Below are 26,745 nucleotides of genomic sequence, written 5' to 3'. Positions count from 1 at the left end.
TTACTTTTGCATGCTTTCTAAATTTTTTCTCTAATTCAGCAGACTTATCTAAAGAAACTTAATCTAAATTAGTAAATAGCACATCATTTGTGTTTATGCTGTTTTTCTGGAAGTGCATAACAAAGTGTACATTTTTGTTGTTTTCAATAGAAAATGTAATAGAAATAAGAAGGAAAAAAGAAAATAGAAAATCTGTTCTGTAAATGTCTGAGTTCCTCTGTTAATCTTATGCAGACCTTTTTTATGTAGTAGACCTTAGTATGAAGACTTTTTTATTTTTGAAAACTTCACTTGTAAGAATTAGTTTGGGAGGAAATTATCTCAGAGATGCTCCTAAGCTTGCTGACTCTAAAAATCAAGATCTTCTCTTAGTATTTTCCATGGGATAAATGCCTGTAGCGTATGCAAAAGAAATTTTATTTTGGAGGAAATTATGCATATACAAATCTGTTATTCTAAAATATTTGAGACTTGCAAATACTTAAGGAAAAAGAGAATGGGAAGGAACACCAAGTATGTGTATCTCAGGTGGAATTTGGAGAGTAAAGTAAGCTCAAAAGGCAGGAAAGTAGAAGTATCTGCAAAGAAGGAACTTGAATTAAAGACGGGGGAAATAGGAAATGCTGCTGATGAAGGCAAACCTTGGAGGGAAAATGTGCAGGAAGCCAAAATGTGACTGGGGAAGAGAATGGTAGAGGGCAGCAAACTGGGGAGGAACAGAACTGCAACTCTGTCAGCCCAGGAGAGAGAAATGGAAACGCCTTTAAGCACGTAATAGGGAACTACTTTTCTGTGTATTGAAACAGTGTTGAATCTCATTTTTGTGGAAGTGTAGTTAGAGGCAGACTTTTCCTCCAAAAAGCTCTTTATATTGATTCAAATGCAGTTAATGTTATACACCCACTTTTAAGAAATAAAAACAATTAACTTTTGGGGTTTTTTTTCTGCAAGGTGTTTGTGTAACCGATGTAGCATAATGATTTAGATAGAATTAACTAACTTTAAATATAACTCCCAATTTTCAGATGGTACTTCATCTGAAGTTATCCAGTACTTTTTAAATTCTTTCTTTAGAAGCTATCTAAACTTGTGTAACCATGGGCTGCTTCTGAGTTACTTTTGATTCTTGAGAATCCTGGATGTTGAATATTGATTTATTATCAATGTATGCCTCAATGGGTAACTAAATGCAAATTAAACTTCCCCCGAATAGGGGTTTTCAGCACTTCTTTTTATTAGTACTCTGTCCTTGTAAAGGAAATATTCTTTAAAATACAGCTTTTAACATGGATCCTACATTTGATTATCATACATTCAACTAGCAAAACAACTGTGTATATTTGAATTGTGTATTACATAAATATTCTAATGTATGAATATTTTATGTTGATGCTGAGGCATTTGCTTCCATTCAGTGACTACCAAATATTATCTAAAAATCAGCAAATTGCCCATACTTTGTTGTCTTTATTTTGTTTTTAGTAATTTAGACCACTGTTATAGTTATAAGCGTGTGTGTTAGAACTCTTAAAGAATATATTGAATGGGTTCTGAGATGTAGATTTTATGGAAAAGTAAACAAGAACATAACCATCATTCTGCCCTGTAATAGATTTTGGATTTAATGAGGCCTGGCAGTCCATGTGCTGTTATTTCAAAACCCATGCTTTTAAGTTTTTTTTCTTCAGTTAGTAACCTAGAAAGCATGATATACCTCCGGGAAGCAAGAGCACATACTTTCAGGAGAACTGTCTTGCAGGATTAGCAAACAGGTATTTTTAACCATATTATCATCATAGATGTTTGTGAGCAAAGGAGGCAGGTGAAAACTGAGAAACCCTCTTCAGAATAAGAAAAGAAAACTTTGGTAGTCAGGGTATTGAGGTGGCTTGTGCAGAAAAGCCTGATGAGCTGGCAAAAGACCTACATGCAGCTTTATGTTGATGCTACAGTTTCTGACAATCAGCAGCTTCAGAATGGTTAGGAAATGAAAATGTAAATTAGCAGTCTTTTTCCTAGCCCTGAAAACCTCTCAGAGAAATGTGAGTATCATTTGAGTCTGGCTTTTGTTTGCAAGTGTCGTTCCTCTCTAAGTATTGTGTGAAGCAATTAAAATAATCCGTTGGAGTTTTTTTATAAAATGACAAGACTATATTGTCTAATGAAATGTCTCTTGGCAGCACTGCTGTCTCCAGTCAATAGGAAACAAAGACTTATGTTTTCAATTAGAATTAAGTAGATGCTAGCATCATTTTTATGTACTCTTAGTTGTTTTCAGGAATTTAATAGCAAATAAAATATTTAAGGTTAGAGGAGTTTTTAATGCTCTCAAGCTGTAACCAAGTTTATATTTTGCAGTATCTAAAATGGGGTATTGTATTGCAAAGTTCTTCTGGTTTTGTTTTTCATGGCAAATTCTCAGGGTTTTCTTTTACATATCAGACCACAGTGTTAAAAGCACAGCACTAAAAACAAATAGAAGTGAATTTTCCACATTTAATATTGTTTCCCACTGCCAAATTTCTTTTCTCATTTTGGTGTTAGGGATGCTTTAGCCAATTCATTGTTTAAGTGCAGAATTAGATAACAGCCACTGGCATGAGAGAAAGATGTTCAGTGTCACAATGTATTTTGTCACCCCAACATTAGCAGCTCAGTTGAACAGACTGATTTTGGAGATTTTCAGTTTGATACAAACAATATTAGAATACCTTATTACCCATAATAGTCATCACTATTACACTATGTTGTGTAATTGGTAACTTTTTGGAAAAATAGCAGGTGATATACTTTTACATGTATTTTGCAAATGAAGAGACCTGCTCATTTGCACAGACAGAGTGGAGAGATAAAAGCCCCGAGCCCTTGGAAAGAACTATGCACCCAACATGCATTCCCTGTTCTGGGCTGAAGATTCACTTCAGGGTACGTGCTGTTTGCTGGTGAGTCATACATGTTCCAGGACTGCTGAGAAAAGCCTAACAAGAGTTTGACAGTCTGTGGTTTCAGTCATTGTCTGCCCTTTAGAGTCTTCTGAAATTCAGTGCCAAAACAAATCTAGTCCTCCATCAGAGAGGCTTAACAAACAGCAACAGCAGCTCCATGGTCACTTAAATTGGCATCCTGATTCTCTCTGCCTCTGACATCCTCGTCTGAGAGAAGTGAATTGACTGCAGGGAAGGTACCCAGGGCTGCCATCTCGAGTTAAACCCTGCTGGTTCTGCTGAAAACAAGTCGTTTGAATGCAGTGAGACCTGGGAGGGGGAAGTAAGAACTCGATTTGTTGTCTGTGCTCTGTGGGTAGTTTTATTAAGAAGTATATGTGTCCACAGAGTACAGGATTTATCTGATATGTATTTGGTTTGTGGGGGCTTGAAGATAAGGGTTCTCATGCTCCAACATCTTATTTCTCACATTCCTAATAGCAGCCTTGTGATTCTGAAATTTTCAATTTATTATGCTCTTCTTGGTCGATATTCATTAAAGCTAAAATATGTCCGACATCAGGTCTACCATAGTGATGAATGATTTCCAGGGATTTTGCTATACCTGCTAATTCATTTTCTGTGAGTTTTTGCATGATGAGCTTAGAGTCATGCTGGCAGATAGCAATTTTAAAGTCAGTAAAGACCATTCCTTCATCTTAGGGAAGTAATCAACTGTAAATAAAACTACTAGGAAAGGAAGTGATCCAGAACAGGCAAGCATCTCCGGCTGCTGTGAAAATGGTAATTCCAGCTCTGTGAAAGTGTGGAATTTACAGAAAAAAGTCACCTGAAAATAATTGATGGATCCACTACAAAGGAAAAAATGAGAAACAAATTAGATAAAGAACTTTTTGTGTGTGTGTTCCATATATGGCAACCTCCTGCTGATACCTGCCTTGGTTCTCTCACTTGGCAGTGACACTCTGAAAGCTATTATTTAAAAATGGCATAATCCTCAAAGGTATCATGTGGCCCATATGTCATGTATCTCCTAGTGTAAGAGACAAACTTGCTGAAAGAAGACTGAAAATAACGAAGGCATTTGAAGGATGAAGGTGCTGAGGCACCATAGCTATCTGGGAAAACTCTAATGGTCTATTAGGCACACTTCTCGAAAAGTACATGTTACACAAATCTAAATTAAAATAAATCACAGTAACTGAACTGTCTTGCTGAGGGAGTTTAAAGCAATTTGCCACTAGGATATTTGCTTTATCAAGGCAGCTTAACACCATTGTTTTGCAACCAACAGCACAAAATGACTGCCATGACAGACATTTGCATGGACTTCTTTCAGTCTTGTATACATTCAGGCATTCTTTCAAATTAAGCTGAAAGTCTAGACTTCTTTTTAATTACAGAACTTGAAATGTACTCAAAACTTAACAAAAACCTCCCTATATCAGTACCTCTGTTTTGAGACTGGTGGTTAATATTTGAATTGGACATCTTTATCTCTGAGGTATGGAAACCTGCCTAAGATGTGTTGCAGGGATATTTCAGTGAACCATATATGTTTTTCAAACATAAATGTGTATTTTCCTAAACTTGTGGGATGCTTTGTTTTTGTGTGTTTATGGTACATATTACAGTAAATTCTTGATACTTGCTTGATGCTTCTAGATGTTATCATAAAACAAATTAAAAATTGGTCAGATTTGGTGTCAGGAAGGGTTTCCTCTATAGAACAGTTCAAGACAAATTCTCATGGGCTTTTTTTGTGGGGACTGGAGTTTTGTTCTTACCTTCCTTACTCTCTTAATTATACAAGACATCTGGATTCTTCCTGCTATTGCCAGCAGGAATCTGAACCTGTTGATTCTTCCCATATTGCCTGTGCTTGTATCTTCTTAATTAATATGGAGAGACTTGAATAAATAAGAGCTCTCATCTGTAAACCTTGACTGTCATTTGGCTAATATTTGTAGTATTTGACTCAGAGCTCACTAAACTAGACTAAAATATCTCTGCTGAAAAATGGGCTTTTAAAAATCAAACTTCTGTTCCTTTCTAACATAGGAACATTTAATTAATGCAGACCCCCAAGTCTATTTATGAAGCTTAAATTCATCCATGACAGATCACTGAAAAGATTAAGGAGCAGTTTTGGCTCCTATTGCTTCCACTGGAGGAGACAGGTTCACAGTCGACTATGCTGCTTTCCTTCATGCTTTTTGCAGTCGCATTATCAAAAATTACTTTTACTAATTATATCCTTCTTAGAAAAAAATCCAGAGGAGTGATGAGGATAACTCATATATTCAGAGACATGAATTATGAAGCATTCAGTAGTACCTTCACACTAAATCTTACTAAGAGAAATGCCTGGTGTTCCTGCAGATTCTGAAGCATAGAAATAGCCCTGGAGCTTGTGTTCTGTTTTCTCCTCTCGTTAGTATTCACAAGGCATTGTAGCAGGAGAAAGGAGCCCAGATCTCTACTGGTCAAACACAAGAACAACTTCTCAGGAAGACTGGTAATGCAACCAAATGCCATGATCATGGAAGTCTTTGTGCAGCCATACTACATTATTCAGTCAGAAGTGAATAAATTTTTCAACAGGAAGACTAAAAGCTAAGAATTCTGCAGTTCTGATGGTAACTCTCAGACACCCTAGAAACTAGAAAGGGTGATGTTAATACTACATTTTTTTATTAATAGATTTTTCACTTCAAAGCTTGGAATACCAAAACAACAATAATACAAAGGCTCAGAAGGATCAGAATTTTGTTTGATACATCTGTCATCAGAAAGAAAGCCTGCGGGTCTTGAAAGCGATGATGTGTACTTGTGTTACAGTGTAACACCCAGGTACTGTCTATATAAGGAATTGATTAGAAAAGCTAGTTTTTGTTGTTTGTTGGTTGGTTTGTTTTAGGCTTTTTTTCTGGAGAAAACCCTGTTCTTCCATTACCTAAGGAATAAAGTTTCTACTTTCAGGTGTCTTTCTTTTCTTGGCAAAATTCTCTTAAACCAAGTAAATTATTTTGATCAGATGGCTTATTAGAAAAATCTTGTTTGCTTGAAGTGAAATCTGCACTGGGGGCCTGTTACAGAAGCATGTAAGAAGAAACCTTTGTGGTCAACAGCTGGTGAAACCTTTATTTCTGACAGTTACTGGAGATGTGCCCTGTGGGCTGGATGGCAGGACTTGGTCCCTCGTGAAATGTTTTCTGAACTTCTGTCAGTCTATTCAGTTCTCCCCAGATGTTCTTCATAATAACTTCAAGGCTTGATATACTTTTAGAAAATAGCATTTTGCATCTCCTGTGAATTGCCTATCTTTCCTGAAGCAGAATGAAATGTTCATACAGCAGTTCCTGCCATCAAAAGTATTTCTCCCTGGAATAGTGATGCAGAGCCTATCTGTAGCTATAGGTTATGTGATGAGATGTTGAACACTTCTTAGCAAATAATTTTGCTAAAAATTAAGTCAACATCTGACCTTCAGCAAGTTAATACAGGCTTAATAAGAAACTGTAATTAAAACAGTACTGTTGTTCTAGCACTGATTCACAGTATCCCCTTGAGCGAATCACTTTACAGTGATCACTCTTTTGAAACATAATTCTAAAAATGGCATTAGGTGGTTCCATATGTGCTATCAGATTTTCAATTTTAAGTATTCTTACTTTATAATAAGAAAATAATTTTCCTACCTTTTGAGTCGGTCTGAGCTTTTAAAGCCTTGTTGACTGCTTTCTTTGTATGTAGCATCCCTTATTGGAACAGATGTGGTTAAAAAACACTAAAACAATTTTAAAAAATCCATTTCAGCAGTTTGTTTAATAGTTCCAGCTTTGCATATAGTATTTCACATCTCTGTCCCAGCTTTACCTATAGTGTTTCTCACTCTTACGAAAATGGTGCCACGCTGCTGTCTTTGATTGTTTTGCAAAAGTATAGCTGCTCTTTAACTGGCAAACTCCTGACTGTACATTAGAAGGAATTCAGCCCTCATCCATCCTAACTTTGCAATTGTCCACCTGAGAAATTCCTGTCTGCATCCCAGCAGCTGGAGTATGTAAGCAGCAATATAGCTGTAATGCCTGTTAAAAGGATACAGCAATGTGTTTCCCCTATATCTGGGAAATGGCTGTTTAAATCTGCAGCCACAAATGAATAAAACTCTTGTTCTCGTCTTGCATGGGACCTTTCTCTGCCAGCAGCTAAAAGCAAATGCCTGGAATGAGGCAAGCACGGGATGGTATTTCTCTCATATAGCCCAAGAGTGTACTGTTATTTGCAGCTCAGGACCAGACATGGTATCTGTGTATTTAATACCACTCCAGGGATTTTCTGCTTAGGAATTTATTCCAGCATTTCTTGAAGCAAGAAAAGTTATAAATTTCACAATATCCTGCATATTGTATGAAGAACTGCCATGTGACTTTAATTAATTTAATGTTATTCCTTCTTGTTTTGCTTTTAGTGAACAGAGTGAAAAGTCATTCCCTATTCATTTTCATCCCGGTTGTTCTGCCTTAAAAATCTTCACCAATTCCCACCTGGTGCAGCAGTTTTTTCTGTAGTCATCTGTTTGCTTTGGCAGGAGAGGTGCCTGCTTGCCAAAACCCCTGGTCAGTGCCTCTTCACTGCTCTGACCGTTGGTACTTTTCATGTCTGGAGAAGTAGAAGACATTTGAACCAACTTTTTGTACACTTGAGCCTGATAAAACAACTGCACTTTTCTTAGCATTTTTAAACTACCTTTTAGTTATGCCCAGAACTGTTTTTGAAAGCCTGGGCATGTCTTCATTGCTTCTGTTGTCATCTTTCTGTCACTGCATTACCATGAAAAAAAAATTATTTTTTGTCCCTTAACTAACTAGTTCATTTTGCTGATTGTTAGTTTTAGCAAAAACTTTGTCTGTTCATATGAAAGATTCCATAGCTCACTGAATCACTGAGGATGCTGTGTTTTTAATTCAAGAAACCCCAACCTACAACAAAGCATGAAAAGCATGGGTTACCAGTAAAATGAGTCAACAAGATTAAGAGTTACTGGGCAGCCAGATTACATGTTCTAGACTGGAGCTCACTGAAATTATGAAAGCTGAAGTAATTTAACCGTTGATGATAATAATTTTGCATCTCTTGCATAGCTGGCAAGAATTAAACTAGGATTAAAACAATATTATGATGATTTTTGTACTTGAAATGTTGGAGCTGTAAGAGAATTGAGCCACATTGTTCATAACAGTAAATGGTGGTCAGAAATTTCAGGCAGTAAATTATGCAGTGCACTTCAGGTAACCCTTAATAGCTTTATTGAACTGTATTTAGAAAAATGTTTCCTGTGAAAAGCATAGTGAGAGAGGTGGGGAGCCAGGAAGAATGCTTCATTTAACAGTGCTTGGTGAAAGCTCTGAGTAGGACCCTTAATTGTTAATTTGGTCTCTGGGAAACCTTATTACTTAGAATAATTATCTACATACATTTTCAGTGAAACAAAACAATATTTATACTGACAACTATTAAGGCTAAAGTCTTTGGACTAAACTTGACATAGATTTAACCTTAGTATTAATTTGCTGGCCACTTGCTGTCCATGTGATAGAATGAGTAAAAACAAACCTTGTTCTTTTCTGTTTTTTTGGGGTGGGGTTTGTGTTGGATTTTGGGGGTTTTTTTTGTAAGAAAAAGCTTTTGGTGTATAAAAACAGACTAGCATTTTGCAAAGCTGGTGTCATGGTTACAAAGCAAATTCATTGATAATATCTCTCCAGTGTTGTGGCATGGTTTTAGTGCCAAGTATTGATGGGCTTGTGGACCTCCAAGAGCTGAGGATGTCCTAGCTGCCATGTGGTGAGTGTCAGTGGGAAATCTTATAGGACAGCAGGGCCACATATTATGGTCTGAGCTGGAGCAGCCCTGCAACTTGCCCCACTGAGCAGAACAGCTGTGAATATGGTACTACTCCCTGCTGAGGAGAGGAGGCTTTGGAAGAAGGAAGCTTGCCAAGACACGTTTCCATAAACACAATCAGAATTTTCTTTTTCTGTCACCCCAAGTAGAAAATATAGCTAGTGGGGGGGGGCCTTTGTCCTTGCTTCTGTGCTTGAATTACAAATGTTGGTAATCTGCTCTAGCCTAGGGTTTCAGGGCTTCTTCAACTCAAATTGTAAATCATGAGCTTTTAATCCTGAATGTCCAGAAATTTTGATTCTCAGTGGTGGCAAAGTTTGATGCAACCCTACTGGACATGCACAGCAGCTGAAATGTCACCACTATAATACAGCTGTTTCAAGGGTAAACTCTGATCTTTAGTCTCTTAAACAATATCAAATAATTCTGAACTTCAAGAAGTTGGTAAAATTAGAGCAGTGAAGGTGTGGATGGCTTACAAGAGCTGAAGTCTGCCTGCAGAAGTGTTAAACCAGCAGATTGAAGAGAAGCTTCTCACTAACAAATTAGAGCTACTGCATTTAACCTACGTTTTGGAAAACATGTAATATAGAGACTGTTATTTGCCCTATAAGTGGAGAAATTACCTCTGGTTTTGTGTGATTTCATTAATATCTGACCACTGGGTGATGAACTCAGTAGCTGCTACCAGACCAAGCAGTTCATATAGACATGGAAAGCATTTTATTTTTTTGAATTGGGTTCTGGAAAATCACCATACATAAGAAGCAGAGGCAATTCCAGTGAGATATGAAAAGCCACCATAAAAGCCTATGGGAATAAGCTTGAGCATTTTATGTGTTCAGCTATCAGTTTGAATTTGTTGTATTAATGTTTACTTTTGGAAGAATAAAGAGGTGGGCGTTGTTGGTTGGCTGGGTTTTTGTTTTTTCCCTGAACCTATTACAGCTTTTAACATTATTTAAAAATTAAAATTATAATTTAAAAATTAAATTTAATTCTCAGAGTAAGAATGGTGAGAAACTTATTTGATAAGCCTCTGCGTATAAGGAGGATTCAATAAAATGAATATGAAAATGAGTTCCACTGAGTCAGTACTCCGTGATCATGTTCCTCACTGATGTCATACTTCAGTAGTATGTCCTGAATATTAAAACAAAATACTTCAATTATTGTTTCATCAGGTACTTAGACTTTCTTTTAATGAAAACTGAACTAGAGATGAATAATCAGAATTGATTCTAATTTAATTTTATTATAATATGCATGGCCTTCTGTTTTGCATCTGCTGTCAGTTTTGTGGATTTTATTAGAATAGATATGTCAAGTCAGATACTAAGATCTATTTTTGCTTATATAAAAAGATTAAAAGTTAGATGCTTGTAGTAGAATGTGATGTTGGAGCAGGAAGTATCTAACTGCTAAAACAGTATCTCATGAATATTTTTAAACAAAACCTGCTTTTCTGGCATAGCTGATGTACTTCTGATGGGAAGTTACAGTGAGACTTTATATAAATATAATTGTGAACACTTGAATATAACTATGAATCATGAAAGTGAATATCAGGAACAATAACTGGAACACTGTGTATCTGGATGTATCTTTTACAATGGCAGAGTTACAACAGCAGAACTGTGTTAGGTTTTTTGCTTTAATGGAATTATTTTGCATTTCCTTTTCTCTCAGTATTTTAATTTTGTGAGTTGATTCTGCTTTTCTTGGAAGACAGAGGTCTGCAGCAGCTGCTGCGAGTATCCGCTGCCATGCCTAATGGCATGGTTATAATTCTCCTATTAGTATGGCGGTGGGATTACTGAATTAATACTCAAATCTGTGGTCTTGTGATTGTACTTTTGCAGTAACCAGAGCTGCATGCTGATACCTTATTACTTTAATTTGTCACAGGAAAAAAAAAAAAAAAACCCAAACAGGAGTGGGCTGATTGTTAAATAGCATTAGAAGCACATGCAGGGATACAGAAATTGTTACCGCTTTAAGACAGGCTTTTGCAACAGGGAGAGAGGACGTGGAGGCAGGAAAGGACAGGGCTGAGGGAGTGCAAAGCTGTGGCAGACCCAGGCTGAGGACACAGCGACAAGTGACGGAAAGCATCCTGCGCTGCTGCGCTTGAGGCTCGCACTCGTGTGCTGCCAGAAAAGGGTCTCACCCCCTCTAGCGGCTGGCGTTCCTCTTTGGTGGTGAGACTACTACAAACTTCAGCGAGCACGTACAGCTAGAGTAGGGGCTCCCAAAGACAAGGGGCGACTCTCCTATAGCTTCATGTTTCTGCTAGATTTGTGCACTTCTAGCACGGCAGCATGTTTTTAGAGCGTTAAGTAAGCATAAATCGAGTTAGGCGTCCTGACGGCGCGGCTGCGCTGTGGGACAGATTGACCCCGCACGAGTGCCGGCCGGCTTTCGGCGGGGCAGGCTCCCCGTGCGTGCAGCCCTCGCGTCTCGCCCGCTCTTCACCCTCCGGGGCGCGGCGGCCGCGCTCGGCGCTGTCCCCGCTGCGAGCCACGTCGCCCGTGCACAGTGCCGCCAAGTGGATGCCAGGCGCTACGGCGGCAGCCTCGGCTTTCTTAGCCCTTTTTATTACCTCAAAATCCTACTGAACCTAACTGAACCAACTTGCGCCTCTGTTCTAACACCTGCCGAGGAGAGGCTTCTCATATCTGCCTTAAATACTGAACAGACAATGTTTGCTATTTCTTTGTCCTGGCTTTGCTGTGTAGCCTCAGATCTTATTTGCCTCCCACTTTTCAGCATTCTTCTGAGACTGACAAGATGAAGAGACTTTAAGTGTGCTTCAGGTATCATCACTCAAAAATAGTCTTATGGCTACCTGATCCAAGAAATGGCTTGCGTTCAATGGCTGTCTCCCTGTTAGTCCATAAAGTTATCCAGCATCTCTGCATGTGTTGGTGCTTCAGTATAGCAGTATTATCAATTACTAAAAATTGAACATCTCATTTTGTTAGATGCTGAAAGTGACCAAACATTTTCCAACAGAATATTTTTTCAGTGGCTTATAGCTTTATCACATTTTACATGTTTAAGGTGAATGGTTTTTTTTTTTCCTCAAGAAGAAACTCCTTTGAATTTTCCCGATTTTCTTTTAGTCTATTCAAAATATTTCTTTTTCTCAAACTGTTATTGAAAATATTTTCTTTGACAATCTATTGCACATTAAAGTTCTGGAAAGGAATTTTTGACACTTGGCTGTGAGCTGGGATATACACAGCTTGGGTATTATGAAAAGTCCAACCACTGTTCATATGGTTTAAAATTTTTTTTTTCTTTTAATTGCATCTTCCAAACTTTTTCATTCCACTTGCTAGTTTATGGCTTGTTCTACATCTCTCTTGTTTTTCTTCTCCTAGCTAAACAGCTGCATCACCATTTTTGCAAGAAGCAGTGTTGTCTTCCTTCAGCATATTCTCTTTTATCCTGTTGCCATGCTTTTGCTAGCATCCCTCTTTCTCCTTATGCCTTGTGCAGATGGAAGCATTTGTGACAGAGGTAAGAGTCTCAGTAGATCTGCTATTTGTTAGAGCTCATGTGTCACTTCTCATTCAAACACTGAACAAGTTTTGGTGGTGACAAAAAATCTTTTGGTTTCATAACAACTTCTGCACATTCAAAAGGCTACACAGTAAAGAAATTCTTCCTCATATTCACATGGAACTTCCTGTGAATCAGTTTCTGCCCACTGCATTTTGTCGTGTTGCTGGCACTACTCAGCTCTCTCAGACTTTACTTGTAAGAGAGGTGCTCCAGTCTCCTAATCACTGAGCCCTTCCACTAGACCTGTTCCAGGATTTCCATGCCTCTCTTGGACTGAGGTGCCCAGAACTGGACACAGTAAGAGAGTATTCTGCACTCTCTTCACTCATTTCATGTTGCTCAATGGAATAGAAAGTGCATTAATAGTATGCATGTTATCATTTTAAGTGTGGAGATTTCATGGTACTTTGAAATCTTCTACTGATGCTCATTTAGAAGCAATGGCTTGCAGTAACTCCCCAAGTCATTGGCAGATCTGAGAAAGAAACTACAATTGACTGTTTACTTCTGTGTGTCCTGGCTACTGGACCTAATCTTCTCTTCCATTTAAAAGAGAGAAAAGAGTTGTATGTGGTTATATTCCAAGTGAGATGGTGACATTGAAGGCAGCACAACTGCAGCTATCATGAGGAAAAGTGAATTGTTGAATTTGGTTGAAGGACATGAAGAAGTCAGTGTAATTGTTGAGTAAGCAGCCGAGTATTTGGAGACAGGTAAAGCTACTCTACCCAGTTGTTTAAGGACTGTCCTTAGAGCAGTGAGGGACTGATCTGCCAGGTCAGTCTGGAGAGAGGGTATAAAGGCACTCCACGCTTTTGGGCTGCATTTGTTTGCAGTTCCTGTTGCAGGCCAGCAGGAATATGCCCTGTAGTGCTTGTGGGGCCCCGTGTGCTGCTCTGCACAAGTGGCACTGCTCAGTCGCCAGTGAGCTCGTGTGACACAGCTGGTGGTGCAGAGATTGCCCACCAGCCGCATGCATGGAAGCAGAGAAAATCAGAAATACTCCTGTGCTCTGGAGCCTCCTTTTCCCTATCAATATGGATTTGGTTTTTGGCTTTCCATGAATCTGCACAGGGGCAAAAATGGATAGATGGGGAAGGAAGGAGCAGTAATGCCAATGCCAGAAAAAGCTAGTTGTTAGACCAGCAGCTGTGAAAAAAAGGAGACTGAAAAAGTGTGTGTAGGGGGTCTTTGTTATTTTTTTCCCCCAGTGGTTTGGTGGGGGGAGGGTTGGGTTTTTCCGTTAGGTTGGTTTTGTTCTTGTTTTTTTTCACAGCATAAGAAATCAAATTTACAGTTACAAATTAAAAATTATCTATTTTCAGAATCGATAAAGTCTTTGCAGCAAGCTCTTTATTTATAAAATGCCTTAGGCAATTTTTATAAGGATATAGAGTTCTTTGATTCTTTGCATTTCATACTAGTGCACCATCTATTGGTCTTTCTCAGTGAAATCAATTTATGCTTTGAGTTCAGTTCCTAAAAACACTATAAAATCCACTGTGACACAGGTACTGGTAAAAATTTTGTCATGAAAAAGTAGCAAGAACAAATCCCATTTACAAGACTGTGTAGTATTTCAGGACAATTGACAGGCAGTCCTCCAGAATTCACCCATTATTTCTTGGGCTGTTCCAGTTCCATTAAAAAAATATTTCCCTTATGGAAGCAGTGAATTTCATAGTGTTACAAAATAGTACCTAATGAATTAAAGACATTTTTTATTTTGATAAATATTAGATAAATTAATTGCTTCATAAGCAGAGATGAAGTTGAAAATAATAATTTTGAGAAGAGAATAAGCTAAAAAAGAAGACAGAAAAGATGGAAAAATTAGAGGGTGTAAGAACTGAACAAGATTGAATGTATATCAAAAGATACTCTAAACTAAGAATGATAGTTTCTTAAGCACATAAGAAATGCTGGGCATTGGGAAAATATTTAAACTCATGGAAAAAAATAAAAGCAGAAGGAGAGCAAATATGGACGAATGTGCAGTGAAACGAATTTGAATTTTTTGTTAAGAAGCAGGGGTGTGTGACCCAAGGCACTTCCCTGATCAGACAGCCTTGCCTTGGTGAGTATTCATTGCTTGATTAATGTCAACTTGTGCAGTCCAAAATTATGGAGATAAAAAAAGAGGAAACCTACTCAAACTCTAATCAAATCAAAGAACACTGTTCTATTCTTGCACTTTTTATTAAAATATCTGTGAGGGGAGCATAGCCTGTATGATGAAAGAAAATAGTTTTCCTACTATTTCTGCACCTTAAAGACACAATATCCTTACTCTGTTTGTGATGTGTTTTGACCTCTGGTACTACAGAATCAAGATAAATGAACTCTGATGCTACTTAAAGGCTAATTAACTATGATACTACTTAAATGGAAGCAAAGCCTCATTTTGCTGAGTGATCTGTAAAAGTTTAAAATAATTTGGCCCTTATTGAACTGCTAATAATGTAGGCAGAAGCAAACCCTTAACATCAGTAAATTTGCACCAAGGAAGACAGCAGCATATTGATTTCAGAACACAACTCAGCTACCTGAAATCAAATGCTCTCCAGTGTGCCATTGAACAGCCATATTAATATCCACACATTATGGTTTTCCTTCTGAGGCACACAGTGAGAACTGTACATAAGTATATGTGTGGAAGAACCTTGTGTTGCTGAAAGCAAAATGCATGTCTACAACAGGAACAGGCTTGCTCATATACCTGATTTTCTATATGAAGACTCTGTTTGTTTGGGTTTCGTGGTTTTTTTTTGTTTGGTTTTTTTTTTTTTTTTTATTTAAACAGAGCTTTGTTTAGATATACAATCACTTCACTCCAAGATTCAAAACATTATATGATTTTCAGAATTAAGGGGAAGGATGCTGTGTGCTTACTAGGCGTGAGATTTACACTGCAGCCTGTTTTACTCTCTGAGGATGTACCCATTGTATGTTTCATAATGCTCTTCTCACTGAGAGGTTATTTAGGCAGTTGTACTGAATTGTTCCTCTTCTGTGCTCTTCACCAAGTTGCCCTAAAGAAAGAAAGGAAGGCAAATGACCTGATGTGAAGCTGTAGGAAAAAAAGTTCATGGCCACTCGCAGATGAAGGAGAAAGAGATATGAAATTGGTACCAAATGCTGATGCTTCCACAATCATAGCTAGAAAAAGCCTGAGCACTGGAGAAGAGTGTCTGGAGGCAGAGAATGTAATGTGAAAATTTAAATACTTTTCTGGACCATTGACTGAGACACTGTAGGCAAGACTGTAATCATAAACTTGGGACAACCGTATTTTTGCGTGAATTAAATGTCTTTTTTTTTTTTTTTAAGTTTGCAACATGCAAGTCTCCAACTATAAAACACCATTAAAAGTAATAATTCCTAGCTGCTGTGAGAGAAGATAGGATGGATTTTTTGTGTGTGTGTGTGACTCTGGAATCCTGTGTTTATCTTGCAGCCATGTGAAAAGTAATGTTACCACATCCAATCCATTGAGGTCTGAAAGATAAAATTGCAGTGTGGGTTTTATCAGGGAGAAACTGCATCCAGTTTTCATGGCTCCTCAAAGGTGAGCAAACTCAGTGTCCCCAAATTGTCTGTGCTTCACAGACAGGTGCTTTAGGTAAATAATGACTGCTATAGTTACACCACCAGAATTCGGCAGTGCTGTTCCAGTTTATAAATAGCTTTGTCTAGAAATCAGATAGCAGCATGTGCAGGTGTGAGTCATTAGTGCAGGAGACACAATGATGTGTGGAAAAAGCATGGCTCACATCCAAACCAGCCCACACACTTTCATCAGCCCCTTGAAGTCTGCAGCACAGAACATAAATTTTTCAAGTCAGGATGCTGAAGCCCACCCAGACTTAAAACTCAAAGGTGCAGTAATATGGAATCCAGTGCTTCTCCCAGTACCTTGTTGATCAGTCATGCTCAAAAGTCAGTTTTGTAAGTCAATAATTTACTGTCTGAGTTAATTATCACAATTTCAATTAACATGCACAAATGTGTGTCAAAGCTGCTTTCTGTAAATCATTGTTTTAGAACACCTACTTGTAAGTTCTAAGTGATTAAGGAAATATCTAAATTATTATTTTATTTTCTTTTTAAAATTTCATGAGTTGAAATTGGAAACAGTTAATGATATTGACCTCCTTGGTTGGAGAGTTAATGGAGGATGTAATGAAGAAATCAACAAGTACCAAAATAGCACTTAGGATAAGGTGCTGGTTTTGGAGAGAATGCAAAGGAAAGAAAAAGGGAGCTTTTAGTTCAAGAACGTTTAGTTTTAACTATTCTGGCAAATTTTATCCTTTCAAGGCTTAACTTAAGCTGAAAGGGGATACCTTGAGTCCTGACACCAAATGAAGGTTCTCAGCAAAGCAACTGAATTTTCAAACAGGATTCAAGTTCTTTTTATAAATAAAGTTAAAAGACAGAAGTAAGTGAATCCTTTTTCATATGAAAGCACATTTGCATCCTAGAACTGGTATGTTTTCAATACTGCAGATTGAATCATTGTTTATCTTCATAAATTGCACATTTTACTATTTGTTGGACAATCTTTTTTGCCATATGTCTTCTTTTCCCTATTTTTGCAGTGAAGTAAAGAGAGAAAATTGAAGCACAGGTTTGGATCACTTTCTCTAAAATTTTGAGGTTAGGTCTTACCAAAAGGTTCCTTTTTTTTTTTTTTTTTTTTTTGCTTTTGCATATATTTTTTTGCTTTGTCATTGAAGTTACATTCAGGTTTCAAAGTTCTGTGCAGAGATTAGAATCTTCTTTCCTTCTTCTATTGTCACATTCTTGTGCATGGACTAAACAAAAAAAAAAGTGATATTTGGACATCCTGGTAGACATAGAATAGCATTATCAAAAAAGCAGGGAATGTCAAACCATTCAGGCTGTATTAAAAATTACCTGGTTCCACAGAAATTCTGTTAATATTTATGCTCAGCTTCTTCTGACTGACATCTGCCAGGAAAGGGTAAAAAAAATTTAACATCAGCCTACCTTCTGTGAAATTGGTACAGCCAAAGTTGATTAAAAATGGTCTGAGGCATAAACCATCTTTCCACATTTTTAAAGACAACAAAATTCTGTAAAGCCATGTAAATCCAAAATATGATGTCAGAGGCATTACTGCAGGCTCACAGTGATGTAGATCAGAGTATTATTTGGCTCAGCTACTTTTCTGCCATTGGTTCTTGAAACTGTGCTCATCATGAAGGAGACATAATATGTAAATGCTCAACATACTTTTCTGTAAATAGTTTTAATAACAAAATAGTTCAGGAATTTTTCTGTACTTTGTGATGGTTTTTCAAAATCTTATTTCATTTGAAACAAATAAAAATTAGCCTTTTTCATCCTTCTTATTCTGTTGTCTTGGAATCAGGTTACTTTTCATTTGTTACCAATTCAGTAGTTGCCAACCTCAAAGCACTAAGAATAGATAAGTTTCCTTCCAGCAAATTCTCTGTCACTTCACATAGAAACTGTTCTTAAGATATTATTACTATACAGTGCTTTTTTTCTTCGTCAGATATGAACTCAACATGAGGGCTTGAGCTGTTTTGTTAAAGGCAAAGATTTGTAGGGTTTATTCTCCTACTTCCTCATGTGAAACATTATCACAGTGTAATGGGTACAGATTACAATATATGTTAGAAGTGCTTTTAATCAGGTCTGGAAATGCTATGATAGATACCAATTCAGATTGCCTAATTTGTATAATCAGATTCAAATAATAACATGTATAAAGTGTGTCCAGTTGTATAATCAATTCTGCTAGAATAAGATTCTGCACTTTTGCAGAAACATTGCATTCCTAAGAAAAAAATTATGAGTCAAAATGATACATTGGAAATACACTACATTCCTACCATTATTTTTCATCTTAAAAAGTGGAAAAAAGAGTTAGAGCAACTCTCTGTAGAAATATATGAAGAGTAGACAGGTGCCACCAGCATGAAGTGCCATGACATTCAGTACCATATTAGTCACTAAATATACATAAATTCAAAATAGGCAAAGGGAGAAGACCACTGGCAAATTTCCCAATGTTGAGGAGAAACTCAACAAAATTATGTAAGGATATATGTAAAAAGTATGATGTGATTATGTTGTGTTGTAGTGCTTCTATGTATTATGGAAGAAAGGATCAAGGTACAGATGCATCTTGGTTGGAAGAGAGATATATAATGATGTGATGAAAGGAAGGGTAACTTATGCTATTTGTTGTCCTTTGTGGGGTATTTCCACTCAGTTGAAGATTTTTTCTGTTTGAGGGTAAAATTTTTGTTGCCTAAGAAACACTAGAGGCACTTAGTTTGACAAGCAGTAATGTAAGGGAATACAGTTGGCATCTTGAGTCCCTGGCTTTCTTTTAAACTGTCACCAAATTATGCATCTCACTTAAGAAAAATTGCTTCACTTTTTTTTTTTCTAGTGGAACAGAACCAACCATTTCCATCCCCCTGGAACTGATGCTGCAAACAGTGAGAAGTTGGGTGAGCTAAACTTATTCACACCAGGCACAATGTAACCTGGTTGGTTAATGTGCTAGATCCAGGCTTTTGTGTTCCAATTGGAGCTTCAGTTGGAAGGATTTTCCTGACATTGGCTACTTCAGTTAGGCAAAAATGGCCACCTTGCGAGCTCAGCATGGCAAAGGATCAGGCTTTTGCAGTAAGTTCTGCCAGAAACATTTGCTCTTAAACAAAGCCCAATATGAGAAAAAGGCTATTGTTCAAGTAATTTCTTCTTCAAAAATCACAAAACACATCTTGAAGTATGTGAGAGAAGAACCTGAGTAAGAACTTATTGGGATCATTGGGATCTCAGTGCAGACTGCTATATATAAATTAGCTAATTTTTTTCTTTGTTAAACTGTACAGAGCATTCATACAACAGCAGGATTAAGTTTCCCTTATGACTGTACACAACATGTCCAGTTGTCGGCTTCCCAGTACAAGTATATCCATGAATATATTGGATAGAATCCAATAAAGGTACAGAAAGAGGATTAAGGAACTGAAGCATGTCCCCTATGAGGAAAGTCTTAGGGAGCTGGGTCTGTTTAGCAAAGAAGAGAATGCTCATGGGGGGATCTCATCACTGTGTATAAATGGGGGATGGTACAATACAAAGATGGCATGGCCAGGTTCTTTTCAGTGGTAGCAAGTGACAGGACAAGAGTCAATGAACATACACTTAAGCACAGAAAACTCTGTCTGAAAGTCAGGATACACTTTCTTTATTGTGAGAGAGACAGACAAGTTGCTCCGAGGGGCTGTGAAATCATCACCCTTGGAGACAGTCAAAAGCTGTCTAGACAAAGTCCTAAGCAAAAAGCCTTAGGTGATCCTGCTTGAGCACAGAGTGTTGGACCAGGCGATCTCCAAAGGCCTCATCCAGTCTCAGTCTTTTGGTCCTGTATCTGCACTGTGGCTCTAAAGAGAAGATTTTAATTCATACAAAAGTGAAAGAAGGCATCTTCATTCAGTTATGGATAAGTCAAGAATTAGTAGAAGTAGTTTTCAGTTTGTGTACTCTAATACTTATAGTCTGCAGGAAGAATTAAGTGCATACATCTATTCCTCATCATCAACAAGAATTGGGAGTTGGTAACTGAGTTGTAGGTAGAACTGTGACATGAAGATGACATTCTCATTGTATGGATGCATATGGAATTTATCTCTTGGTTTCAATGCCATTCAGTTAGCATGGTCAATTACTATATTTATTGTCTCCCAGATGATGGATGAGTGCCAGATGAGTGCAACCTGAAATGGTAAGATCAAAGCCTGCAATTGTGTTGTAGGAAAGATAGCTTTGAGGTGATACTTATTAATTCTCCTATGCCGATTTAAAGTTCTGATCTGCAATTCCTATTTTTAGCATTGGTAGTATCAGTCTTCACAGCTCGCACTCTGCCAATACCAAGATCTTCCCATCTCATGCAGTGACATTTATAAAGCTGGTTCCACTGATTCAAGCATAATGAAAGCCAGGAATCTTTCCAAAATTTTGACAAAATCTTTCTTTGTGACCTTTTTCCTCCCGTCAGATATCCATTAATTTTTCTTTGGCTCAGTTTTGCTGTCTCTAGATAAAAATTACAACCGGACATTGCTGCTGTAAAACTTTGTTCATGGTCTGCCAAAGTGCTTTGAGACACTGAGATTTAGGCACTGCAGAACTGCCTGCCTTACATAACAGCTACAGGCTCCTGTGCCTGGGGGCTGGCCTCTAGTGACTCCTCTTCAAGCAGGGCAGAGCAGAGCAGCCAGGGAGTAACAGCCCCTCTTGGTCTCTCTGGAAGGCATTACATAGGTGAAATGTCCTCTGTGAATTATCTCAGCTTGATTTTTTTTTAAGGTGATGATATAATTTAGGTATTTCAAAAATTACTGATATTCATTGTTTGAAGGAATGGAACTTTATTTATGGGTAGGAGTTGTGGTTTTGAGGATTCACGGCCTTTTGTGATGCTTTTTCTCCCTATTATTTCAGATGAACTAATAAGAGCTGCTTAGCATTTTTCCGTAAGACTTTGCTACAAAGCCCTGCCAATGTCCAATGGAAACATAGAGTTGATAAAGAAACATAATTTGTAACTGTTGGGTGGATTTAATGGCCTTCAACCTGCAGGTGGTCCCACAGACATAGCCTATACCTCCACCATCCAGGTCTGAGAGTCCTCAGTAACCCTTGCAGTGAGGAGTCTCCGTGGCTGTCAGTATGTTTATGACACAGAAACATGTTGGTTCACTGCTTTAATCACACTGCTGTAACTTTGCAGCCCTCCTTCAGGCTGCCTGTAAGCTGACTTTTCCTTGCATTACAGCTCGATGTGCATTTGCTGAAACCTGGGGCTTAGTGCCAATGCCAGGCATTGGCCTTACAGGTGCTTACACTGGCATGGTGATGCTCCTTACCTGCTACCTCTGCTCTTTTTCAGCTCATACACTTCTGATTTTAATAGAACCACTGTAATAATTCCTTGTGTAGCTTCTTTCCTCCTCTTGTCCTCATTTTCCCTTCTGGAAATCCTGGCTTAATATCACATGTTGAATAACTGAGTGGCAGTTTGACATGTTTGTTGGGATGGGGCTTATTAGTGGGCATCACTGATTCAGGTTTGTGTAAAATATAGAGACATTTCCAGTGAAAATAGCTGGATTTTGCATGTAGGAGATCAGATTATGGGATCCTAGAATAGCAGCCATTTTGCATATATTTATTTTTGGCTTTCTAGTCTTTAGCAAAAATGTTTTCATATTTCAGATTCATATGGGGCAGCACCATTTAAAATGAGGTGCTGTAAGGAAATTTATGGTACAGTTATTCTTCTTTTCACTTTATACTGAATACTAAATTTAATGCAATGTTAAAATGTTTATGTCTTACCAAATATTGGTAAAAATAAGTTTAATAGCAACTTCCAATGTTTTTTGCTTTTTTGCTTTTTTGACCAGTATAATTCAGCATTGCTTGTTTATATTTTTTTGAGGTTCACACCCTGGTAGTGAGGGGAATAATGGATAATATCTAGCTGTAAAGTGACTGGGTCCAGAAATGTTCAAATACCTGCCAGAAAAAAAAAAAGATCGGTAGATGTGTTCTGACTGTATAAACAGTTTTACAGGTGTATTATTAGAAATCTAGTTCAATGTGTTGACTTGTTTCCCAGTTTAAAGACCTTGGGTGCATAGCAGAAAAGAGAAGATGAGGTTGTGTTGAACAACTAGAGGGCAGTGATGGGTCCTGCAGAAAAGTCAGAGTTGAGCACATTTGGCTGCACTCCTACCGTTTCCTGCCCCTTGGTCCTGCATTCAACAGTCTCTCAGTGCCATGGCTTGTGAGGACAGTGACCTACATAGGAGTCAGGTTTTAATACTGTAATAAGTCTGCTTCTACCAGAGACATGTTTTGTAATCTGTCTGGTGACGCAGTTATCTAGTTTGAATGTGTGCCAGTAATTCTATGAGGCAGGCAAGTACAGAGTCAGTGCTGAAGGATTGCTCCCATGGTCCTTTTCAGGCTGTTTACAGACACCAAAAGCTTCCAGAGTTAGATAGTGAGCTTTTTAGGGCAGAGATGCTGCTGTCTATTTGCAAGCATTAGTGCATTTTTATGCTACTGCATTAATAACCACATGCAAATACAAACTTAAAAAAAAAAAAAAAAAGGAAAAAAAGGCAGTAGAAGATTGGCCCAGGAGCCTCTGCAGGTTCAGTGATACAAGCAGGACCTACGTGCCCTGTTTGGGTACCTACAATTCACGGAGTGTTTTTACCAACCAATTGTTCTTTCCATGCTTGGGGTGGAAAAATAATTTTGGTAAATATTTCTTAGAATTGTGAATTTGGATGACAATTAGATTTTATCAGATGTGTGGCTAGCCAGACCCTGCACAGCTGGCAGGAGGTAATGGAATTTGGATGAGCGCTTGTGTTTAACCATGTTGCAATTGGATTTGGTTTATTGCTTTCAGAATTCAGTAGAATATTTCATTCTCTGAACCTATTTTGAACACATTAGGAAATGTTTTAAAGGGCAGCTGGCTTCCCTGATTTGGTTTCAAGTACATCCACAAAACATTGATCACTTTAAACTATAGCAAAAACTTTTCCTTTGAAAGGACTTCTTTTCTCTTTCTAGGAAGGCTGTACTAGCTCCTTTCCCCACAGGCTCACCAAGCAAGCTGTGTAAAGAGAAGTGGCTCCTGTGGTCGCTAAAGAAAACAACTGAACCAGACAGGCATTTGCTGAGAGCTCAACCTGGAGTTTGTGCCAGAGTGAGTACACAAGCATTACTGAGAAGCTTCTTTCTTCTCTCAGACATCAGAATTGTTTTCTTTTCTGACCACAGGCAGGGGGTGCTTGGAGTATGCCAGAAGCCATGTTATTGGATAGTTATGGCAGCGTGTGCTCTCGGAGAAGGCTCTGTGAGCGCGAAGCCGCATGCGGGGGAGGAAGAGTAAATGTCACTGCATTTGCTGAAGCTGAAGTCAGGGCTGCTTTCCAGCCAGCAAGCTCACATTTTACCTCTGCAGCGTGCTGCCATTGCAGCACTGGCTGGTTTTCACAATTATCGAATAATTTTCTGCATTGCAGGTCTGCACCCTTGCAACTTTGTTGCTTTTATACCTTCCTCTCATAAGAGAAAATTTCAGAACTTACTTCCAGTGAGGCACAAAATTCTAGAAAATAGCCTTCTTTTGCAGCTGGAACCAGCAGGAGTTTTTCTTATGCAGCAAGGGAAGAGTTTGCAGATTCCATAAGGCTCCTCATCCCCAGGCTGTGCAGTGGAGGGAAAGTTGGTATCTCTTGATGACTTGCATTGTCAGAAAGAGCTTGGCCAGAGGTCGCCTTCCTGTTTCTGATGATAGAAAGATTTGTATCATGTGTGAAGTTACTGTGAAATCCAAACCCAGATGATGAGAAGAAACCCTAATTTTTAGCAGTTCAGAGAAACACTAAGAAGCATTTTTATTAACTTACATATTCTATGTCTCATCTTCTATGAAAAGCTGGATGAAAGGAAAATGAGTGTCACATCTCAAGGCATTGTGCTACTGTAGTGTAGGAGTCCAGATGCTGATGTGCCCAGATAACTGTGTAACCAGGTGTGGGACTTTTGGCCCGTAAAATTGTGATTATGAAGAGGAAACATATGGAAGACTGCCCTTTAAAATTCTGAGGGAGCACTGGTGTGTTTCTGAACTGATGCCATAAAATAAAAGTATCCACTAACAACCACAGTTTGTAGCTTACTTGTCCTAGTATTTAATACTGCAGAATCTGGAAATGCTTTATACTTCCAAATATCAAGCTCCTGCTTCAGTTACTGTTGTGGATTTGAAGGTCTAACTTTGGGTATACAAGTCTGGAGGTATGTGGAGATTCTAAAGCAATGAAAATATATCCTGTGGGAAGCCAAAAGTAACGATGGTCAGGACAGATATCTGATCTTACTGGTGTAGTTTTGAAGTAAAGATATGTAATCTTCAAGACCTAGCTGAAATTGTAAGTTGTTATGTAACTGAATACTAAAATTTCTTGTCATTACTCTTTTTGTTTCTGTGGTAATTGTGTTTTAATACTCCTAACATACAATAATGAAATCATAGAATTTAAAAAAAGAAAATAGAGAGATATTGAAGGTTCCCATTACTACTACTTCATTTCATAGGTCTCCTGCCCTCATAAAATATTGAACAGTTTGCAAGTACAGCTTTTTAGCTTTTGAATGTTGCTGTGAATTTGTGGAGTGTAGCTGCTACCCAGGGATACTCAATGGAGGGTTAATTAAGGGAAACTGGGCCAGGTCACCTGGACCCTGAATGTTCAAGTAATTCACCGTATTGAACTTGTTAATCTGAAGTTACTGTATCTGAATACCTTATAGTTGTCATGAAAAAAATCCTACAAAAACTAGTCTCTTTCAACATCTCAGCACATTCATTAGGTTGTTACTCATCCTAAACACCATTTTAATAAAATGTACTATTACATACTTAACTTATGTGTTTGTCAATATGTCACACAGAACTGTGATGAATCATTGCATCTGCTCCTATTAGACAAAATAATTTAATGAGGTACATCTGTTAAAGCAGTTTTTGATTTTTTTTTAAAATTCCACCTATTTGCTTTCTTAGAAAATCACTTTAGTAAATCTGCAGAATCTTTTCCTTTAATTAATTCAAAATAGATGTGGAAGGAATTTATCTTTCAGATATATTCCCTTTTGCTTCAAAACTATTTTTAATAGCCTTCGGTTTAACAAAGGGAAATTACTTTATGTACTTCAGAAGGGTATACTGTGTGTTTTTCTATGAGTTTCACACAAATACTTTGTGTGCATTGGTGTAATGGAAGCATGTGGCATGCTTAACCTTTGGGCCAGTTTTTACTTCGGAGCACCAGGAAATTAGTAATTAGTTATCTGTCACTTAAAAGGAGAGGGAAAGGATGTGTCCATCTCATGGTGTAATGTGCCATTTCCTCAACTTTATACATTCTCTTTGGAAGAAAAATCCCTGAAGTGTGAATCTGGCATAAAAATACCCTCTCCTTACAGTCTGTGGCTCAGACAGATAAGAGTTGGATATTATGTTATTCCATATTTCTATGGAGTGTCCACAATCATAGCATAAACACATTAGAGATGCTTGTAAAATAGTCTTAATACTGCAGATCTAAATCTGTAACCTGAAATAATAATGCAATAACTGCTTTCTATCCCACTGAGCATTTTTGGTTTAAAAAGTCTTACTTAAAATTAAGCAACCATTACAAACATCTTCATTCTTTGTGTACTTGGTGCTGTATTACACCTTGCCAAAAGTGGTTTAAGGAAAAGTCATTTTGACCATTCAGAGAGTACAAAAGAGGAAGAACAGTAGGCTTTTGTTTTGTCAGTTTTAGGTAAACAGGAATAATAGAACTGGTTTTCTTAAACAACTTAGTGTCTTTCTTAATTGCACCGCGCCTTATACAGTTAGTTTGAGTGGTGACAAGTGATGTGTGTCAGTGGCTTTCCAGGTTCTTAAGATGTCACAAAACAGTATTTTATGGATGGTAATTTCTGTGTATAGATCCAGTGCCTTGGAGTTTGGGTTCCAGAGACCAGTGGTTTTCAGTATTGCACAGTTTTATTTTCTTGTGACTAAAAAGACATTTTGGCTAGCTGGTTTTGTGATGCCTGAAGGTTCATAAGCTTCTCTTGTGCTTTCCTTTGTCACATGGCCACATTAATTTTGGGAATAGAGATTCCAGTGTGGAGAAAATAAATATTAGTATTTACTTATTAAGTAAAAATGTATCCAGTCTTATTAAGGTATTCAAAATTTCAGTAAAGGACAGATTTTCCTTAAGTTAACTTTTTCTGCTCTAATCTCTTACTTGGCTGTGGTTTTTAGTACTATTACAAGAAAATATAGATAGGGAGGTGTTTTGTTTCATTTGGAAATAAAAACTAAACTGAAATGTGCAAAATTCTCTCAGAGCAACTCTGACTATTAAAAAAATGAATCCCTCTTGGCAGTTTTTTACATTTGTACTTTATTTTTCGTTTTGTGTACTCTGTCCTGTAGATCTGGTGTGATAGTTGGCTACTTTAATTACTGCTTCTTCAAAAAGATGATTGTTTATAGAGTCTAAAGTGTCATTTTCCTTACAGCCTTCCGTAGCTGTGATGAGAAGAGGATGAAAGCAGGGTGTTTCCAAATTAGCAGTATAGGTGTGCACCCTTAAAGCCTGCAGTGGCTGTGACAGAGTGCCAGGTGTAAAGGTACAAAATTCAGAGG

The 26,745-nt window shown here is 37.8% G+C and overlaps 1 protein-coding gene across 2 annotated transcripts in view; it reads left to right on the top strand.

Annotated features, from left to right (window-relative positions):
- Positions 1–26,745, top strand: part of PDE11A (phosphodiesterase 11A) — a 107,488-nt gene that overhangs the window by 13,178 nt on the left and 67,565 nt on the right. Inside the window, exon 2 of one of the 2 annotated variants that reach the window (XM_068195984.1) lies at positions 23,094–23,229. The exons of the other annotated variant lie outside the window; for it this stretch is intronic. Within the exon in view, the coding sequence (XP_068052085.1) occupies positions 23,094–23,229 (136 nt within the window). The remainder of the gene's footprint in view (positions 1–23,093; positions 23,230–26,745) is intronic. 2 annotated transcript variants of the gene reach the window in all.

This window comes from Anomalospiza imberbis, chromosome 7 (assembly GCF_031753505.1).
Source record: "Anomalospiza imberbis isolate Cuckoo-Finch-1a 21T00152 chromosome 7, ASM3175350v1, whole genome shotgun sequence".
NCBI lineage: Eukaryota > Metazoa > Chordata > Aves > Passeriformes > Viduidae > Anomalospiza > Anomalospiza imberbis.
Note: the sequence above shows the minus strand (reverse complement) of the source record. Positions and strands in the feature narration are given on the sequence as shown.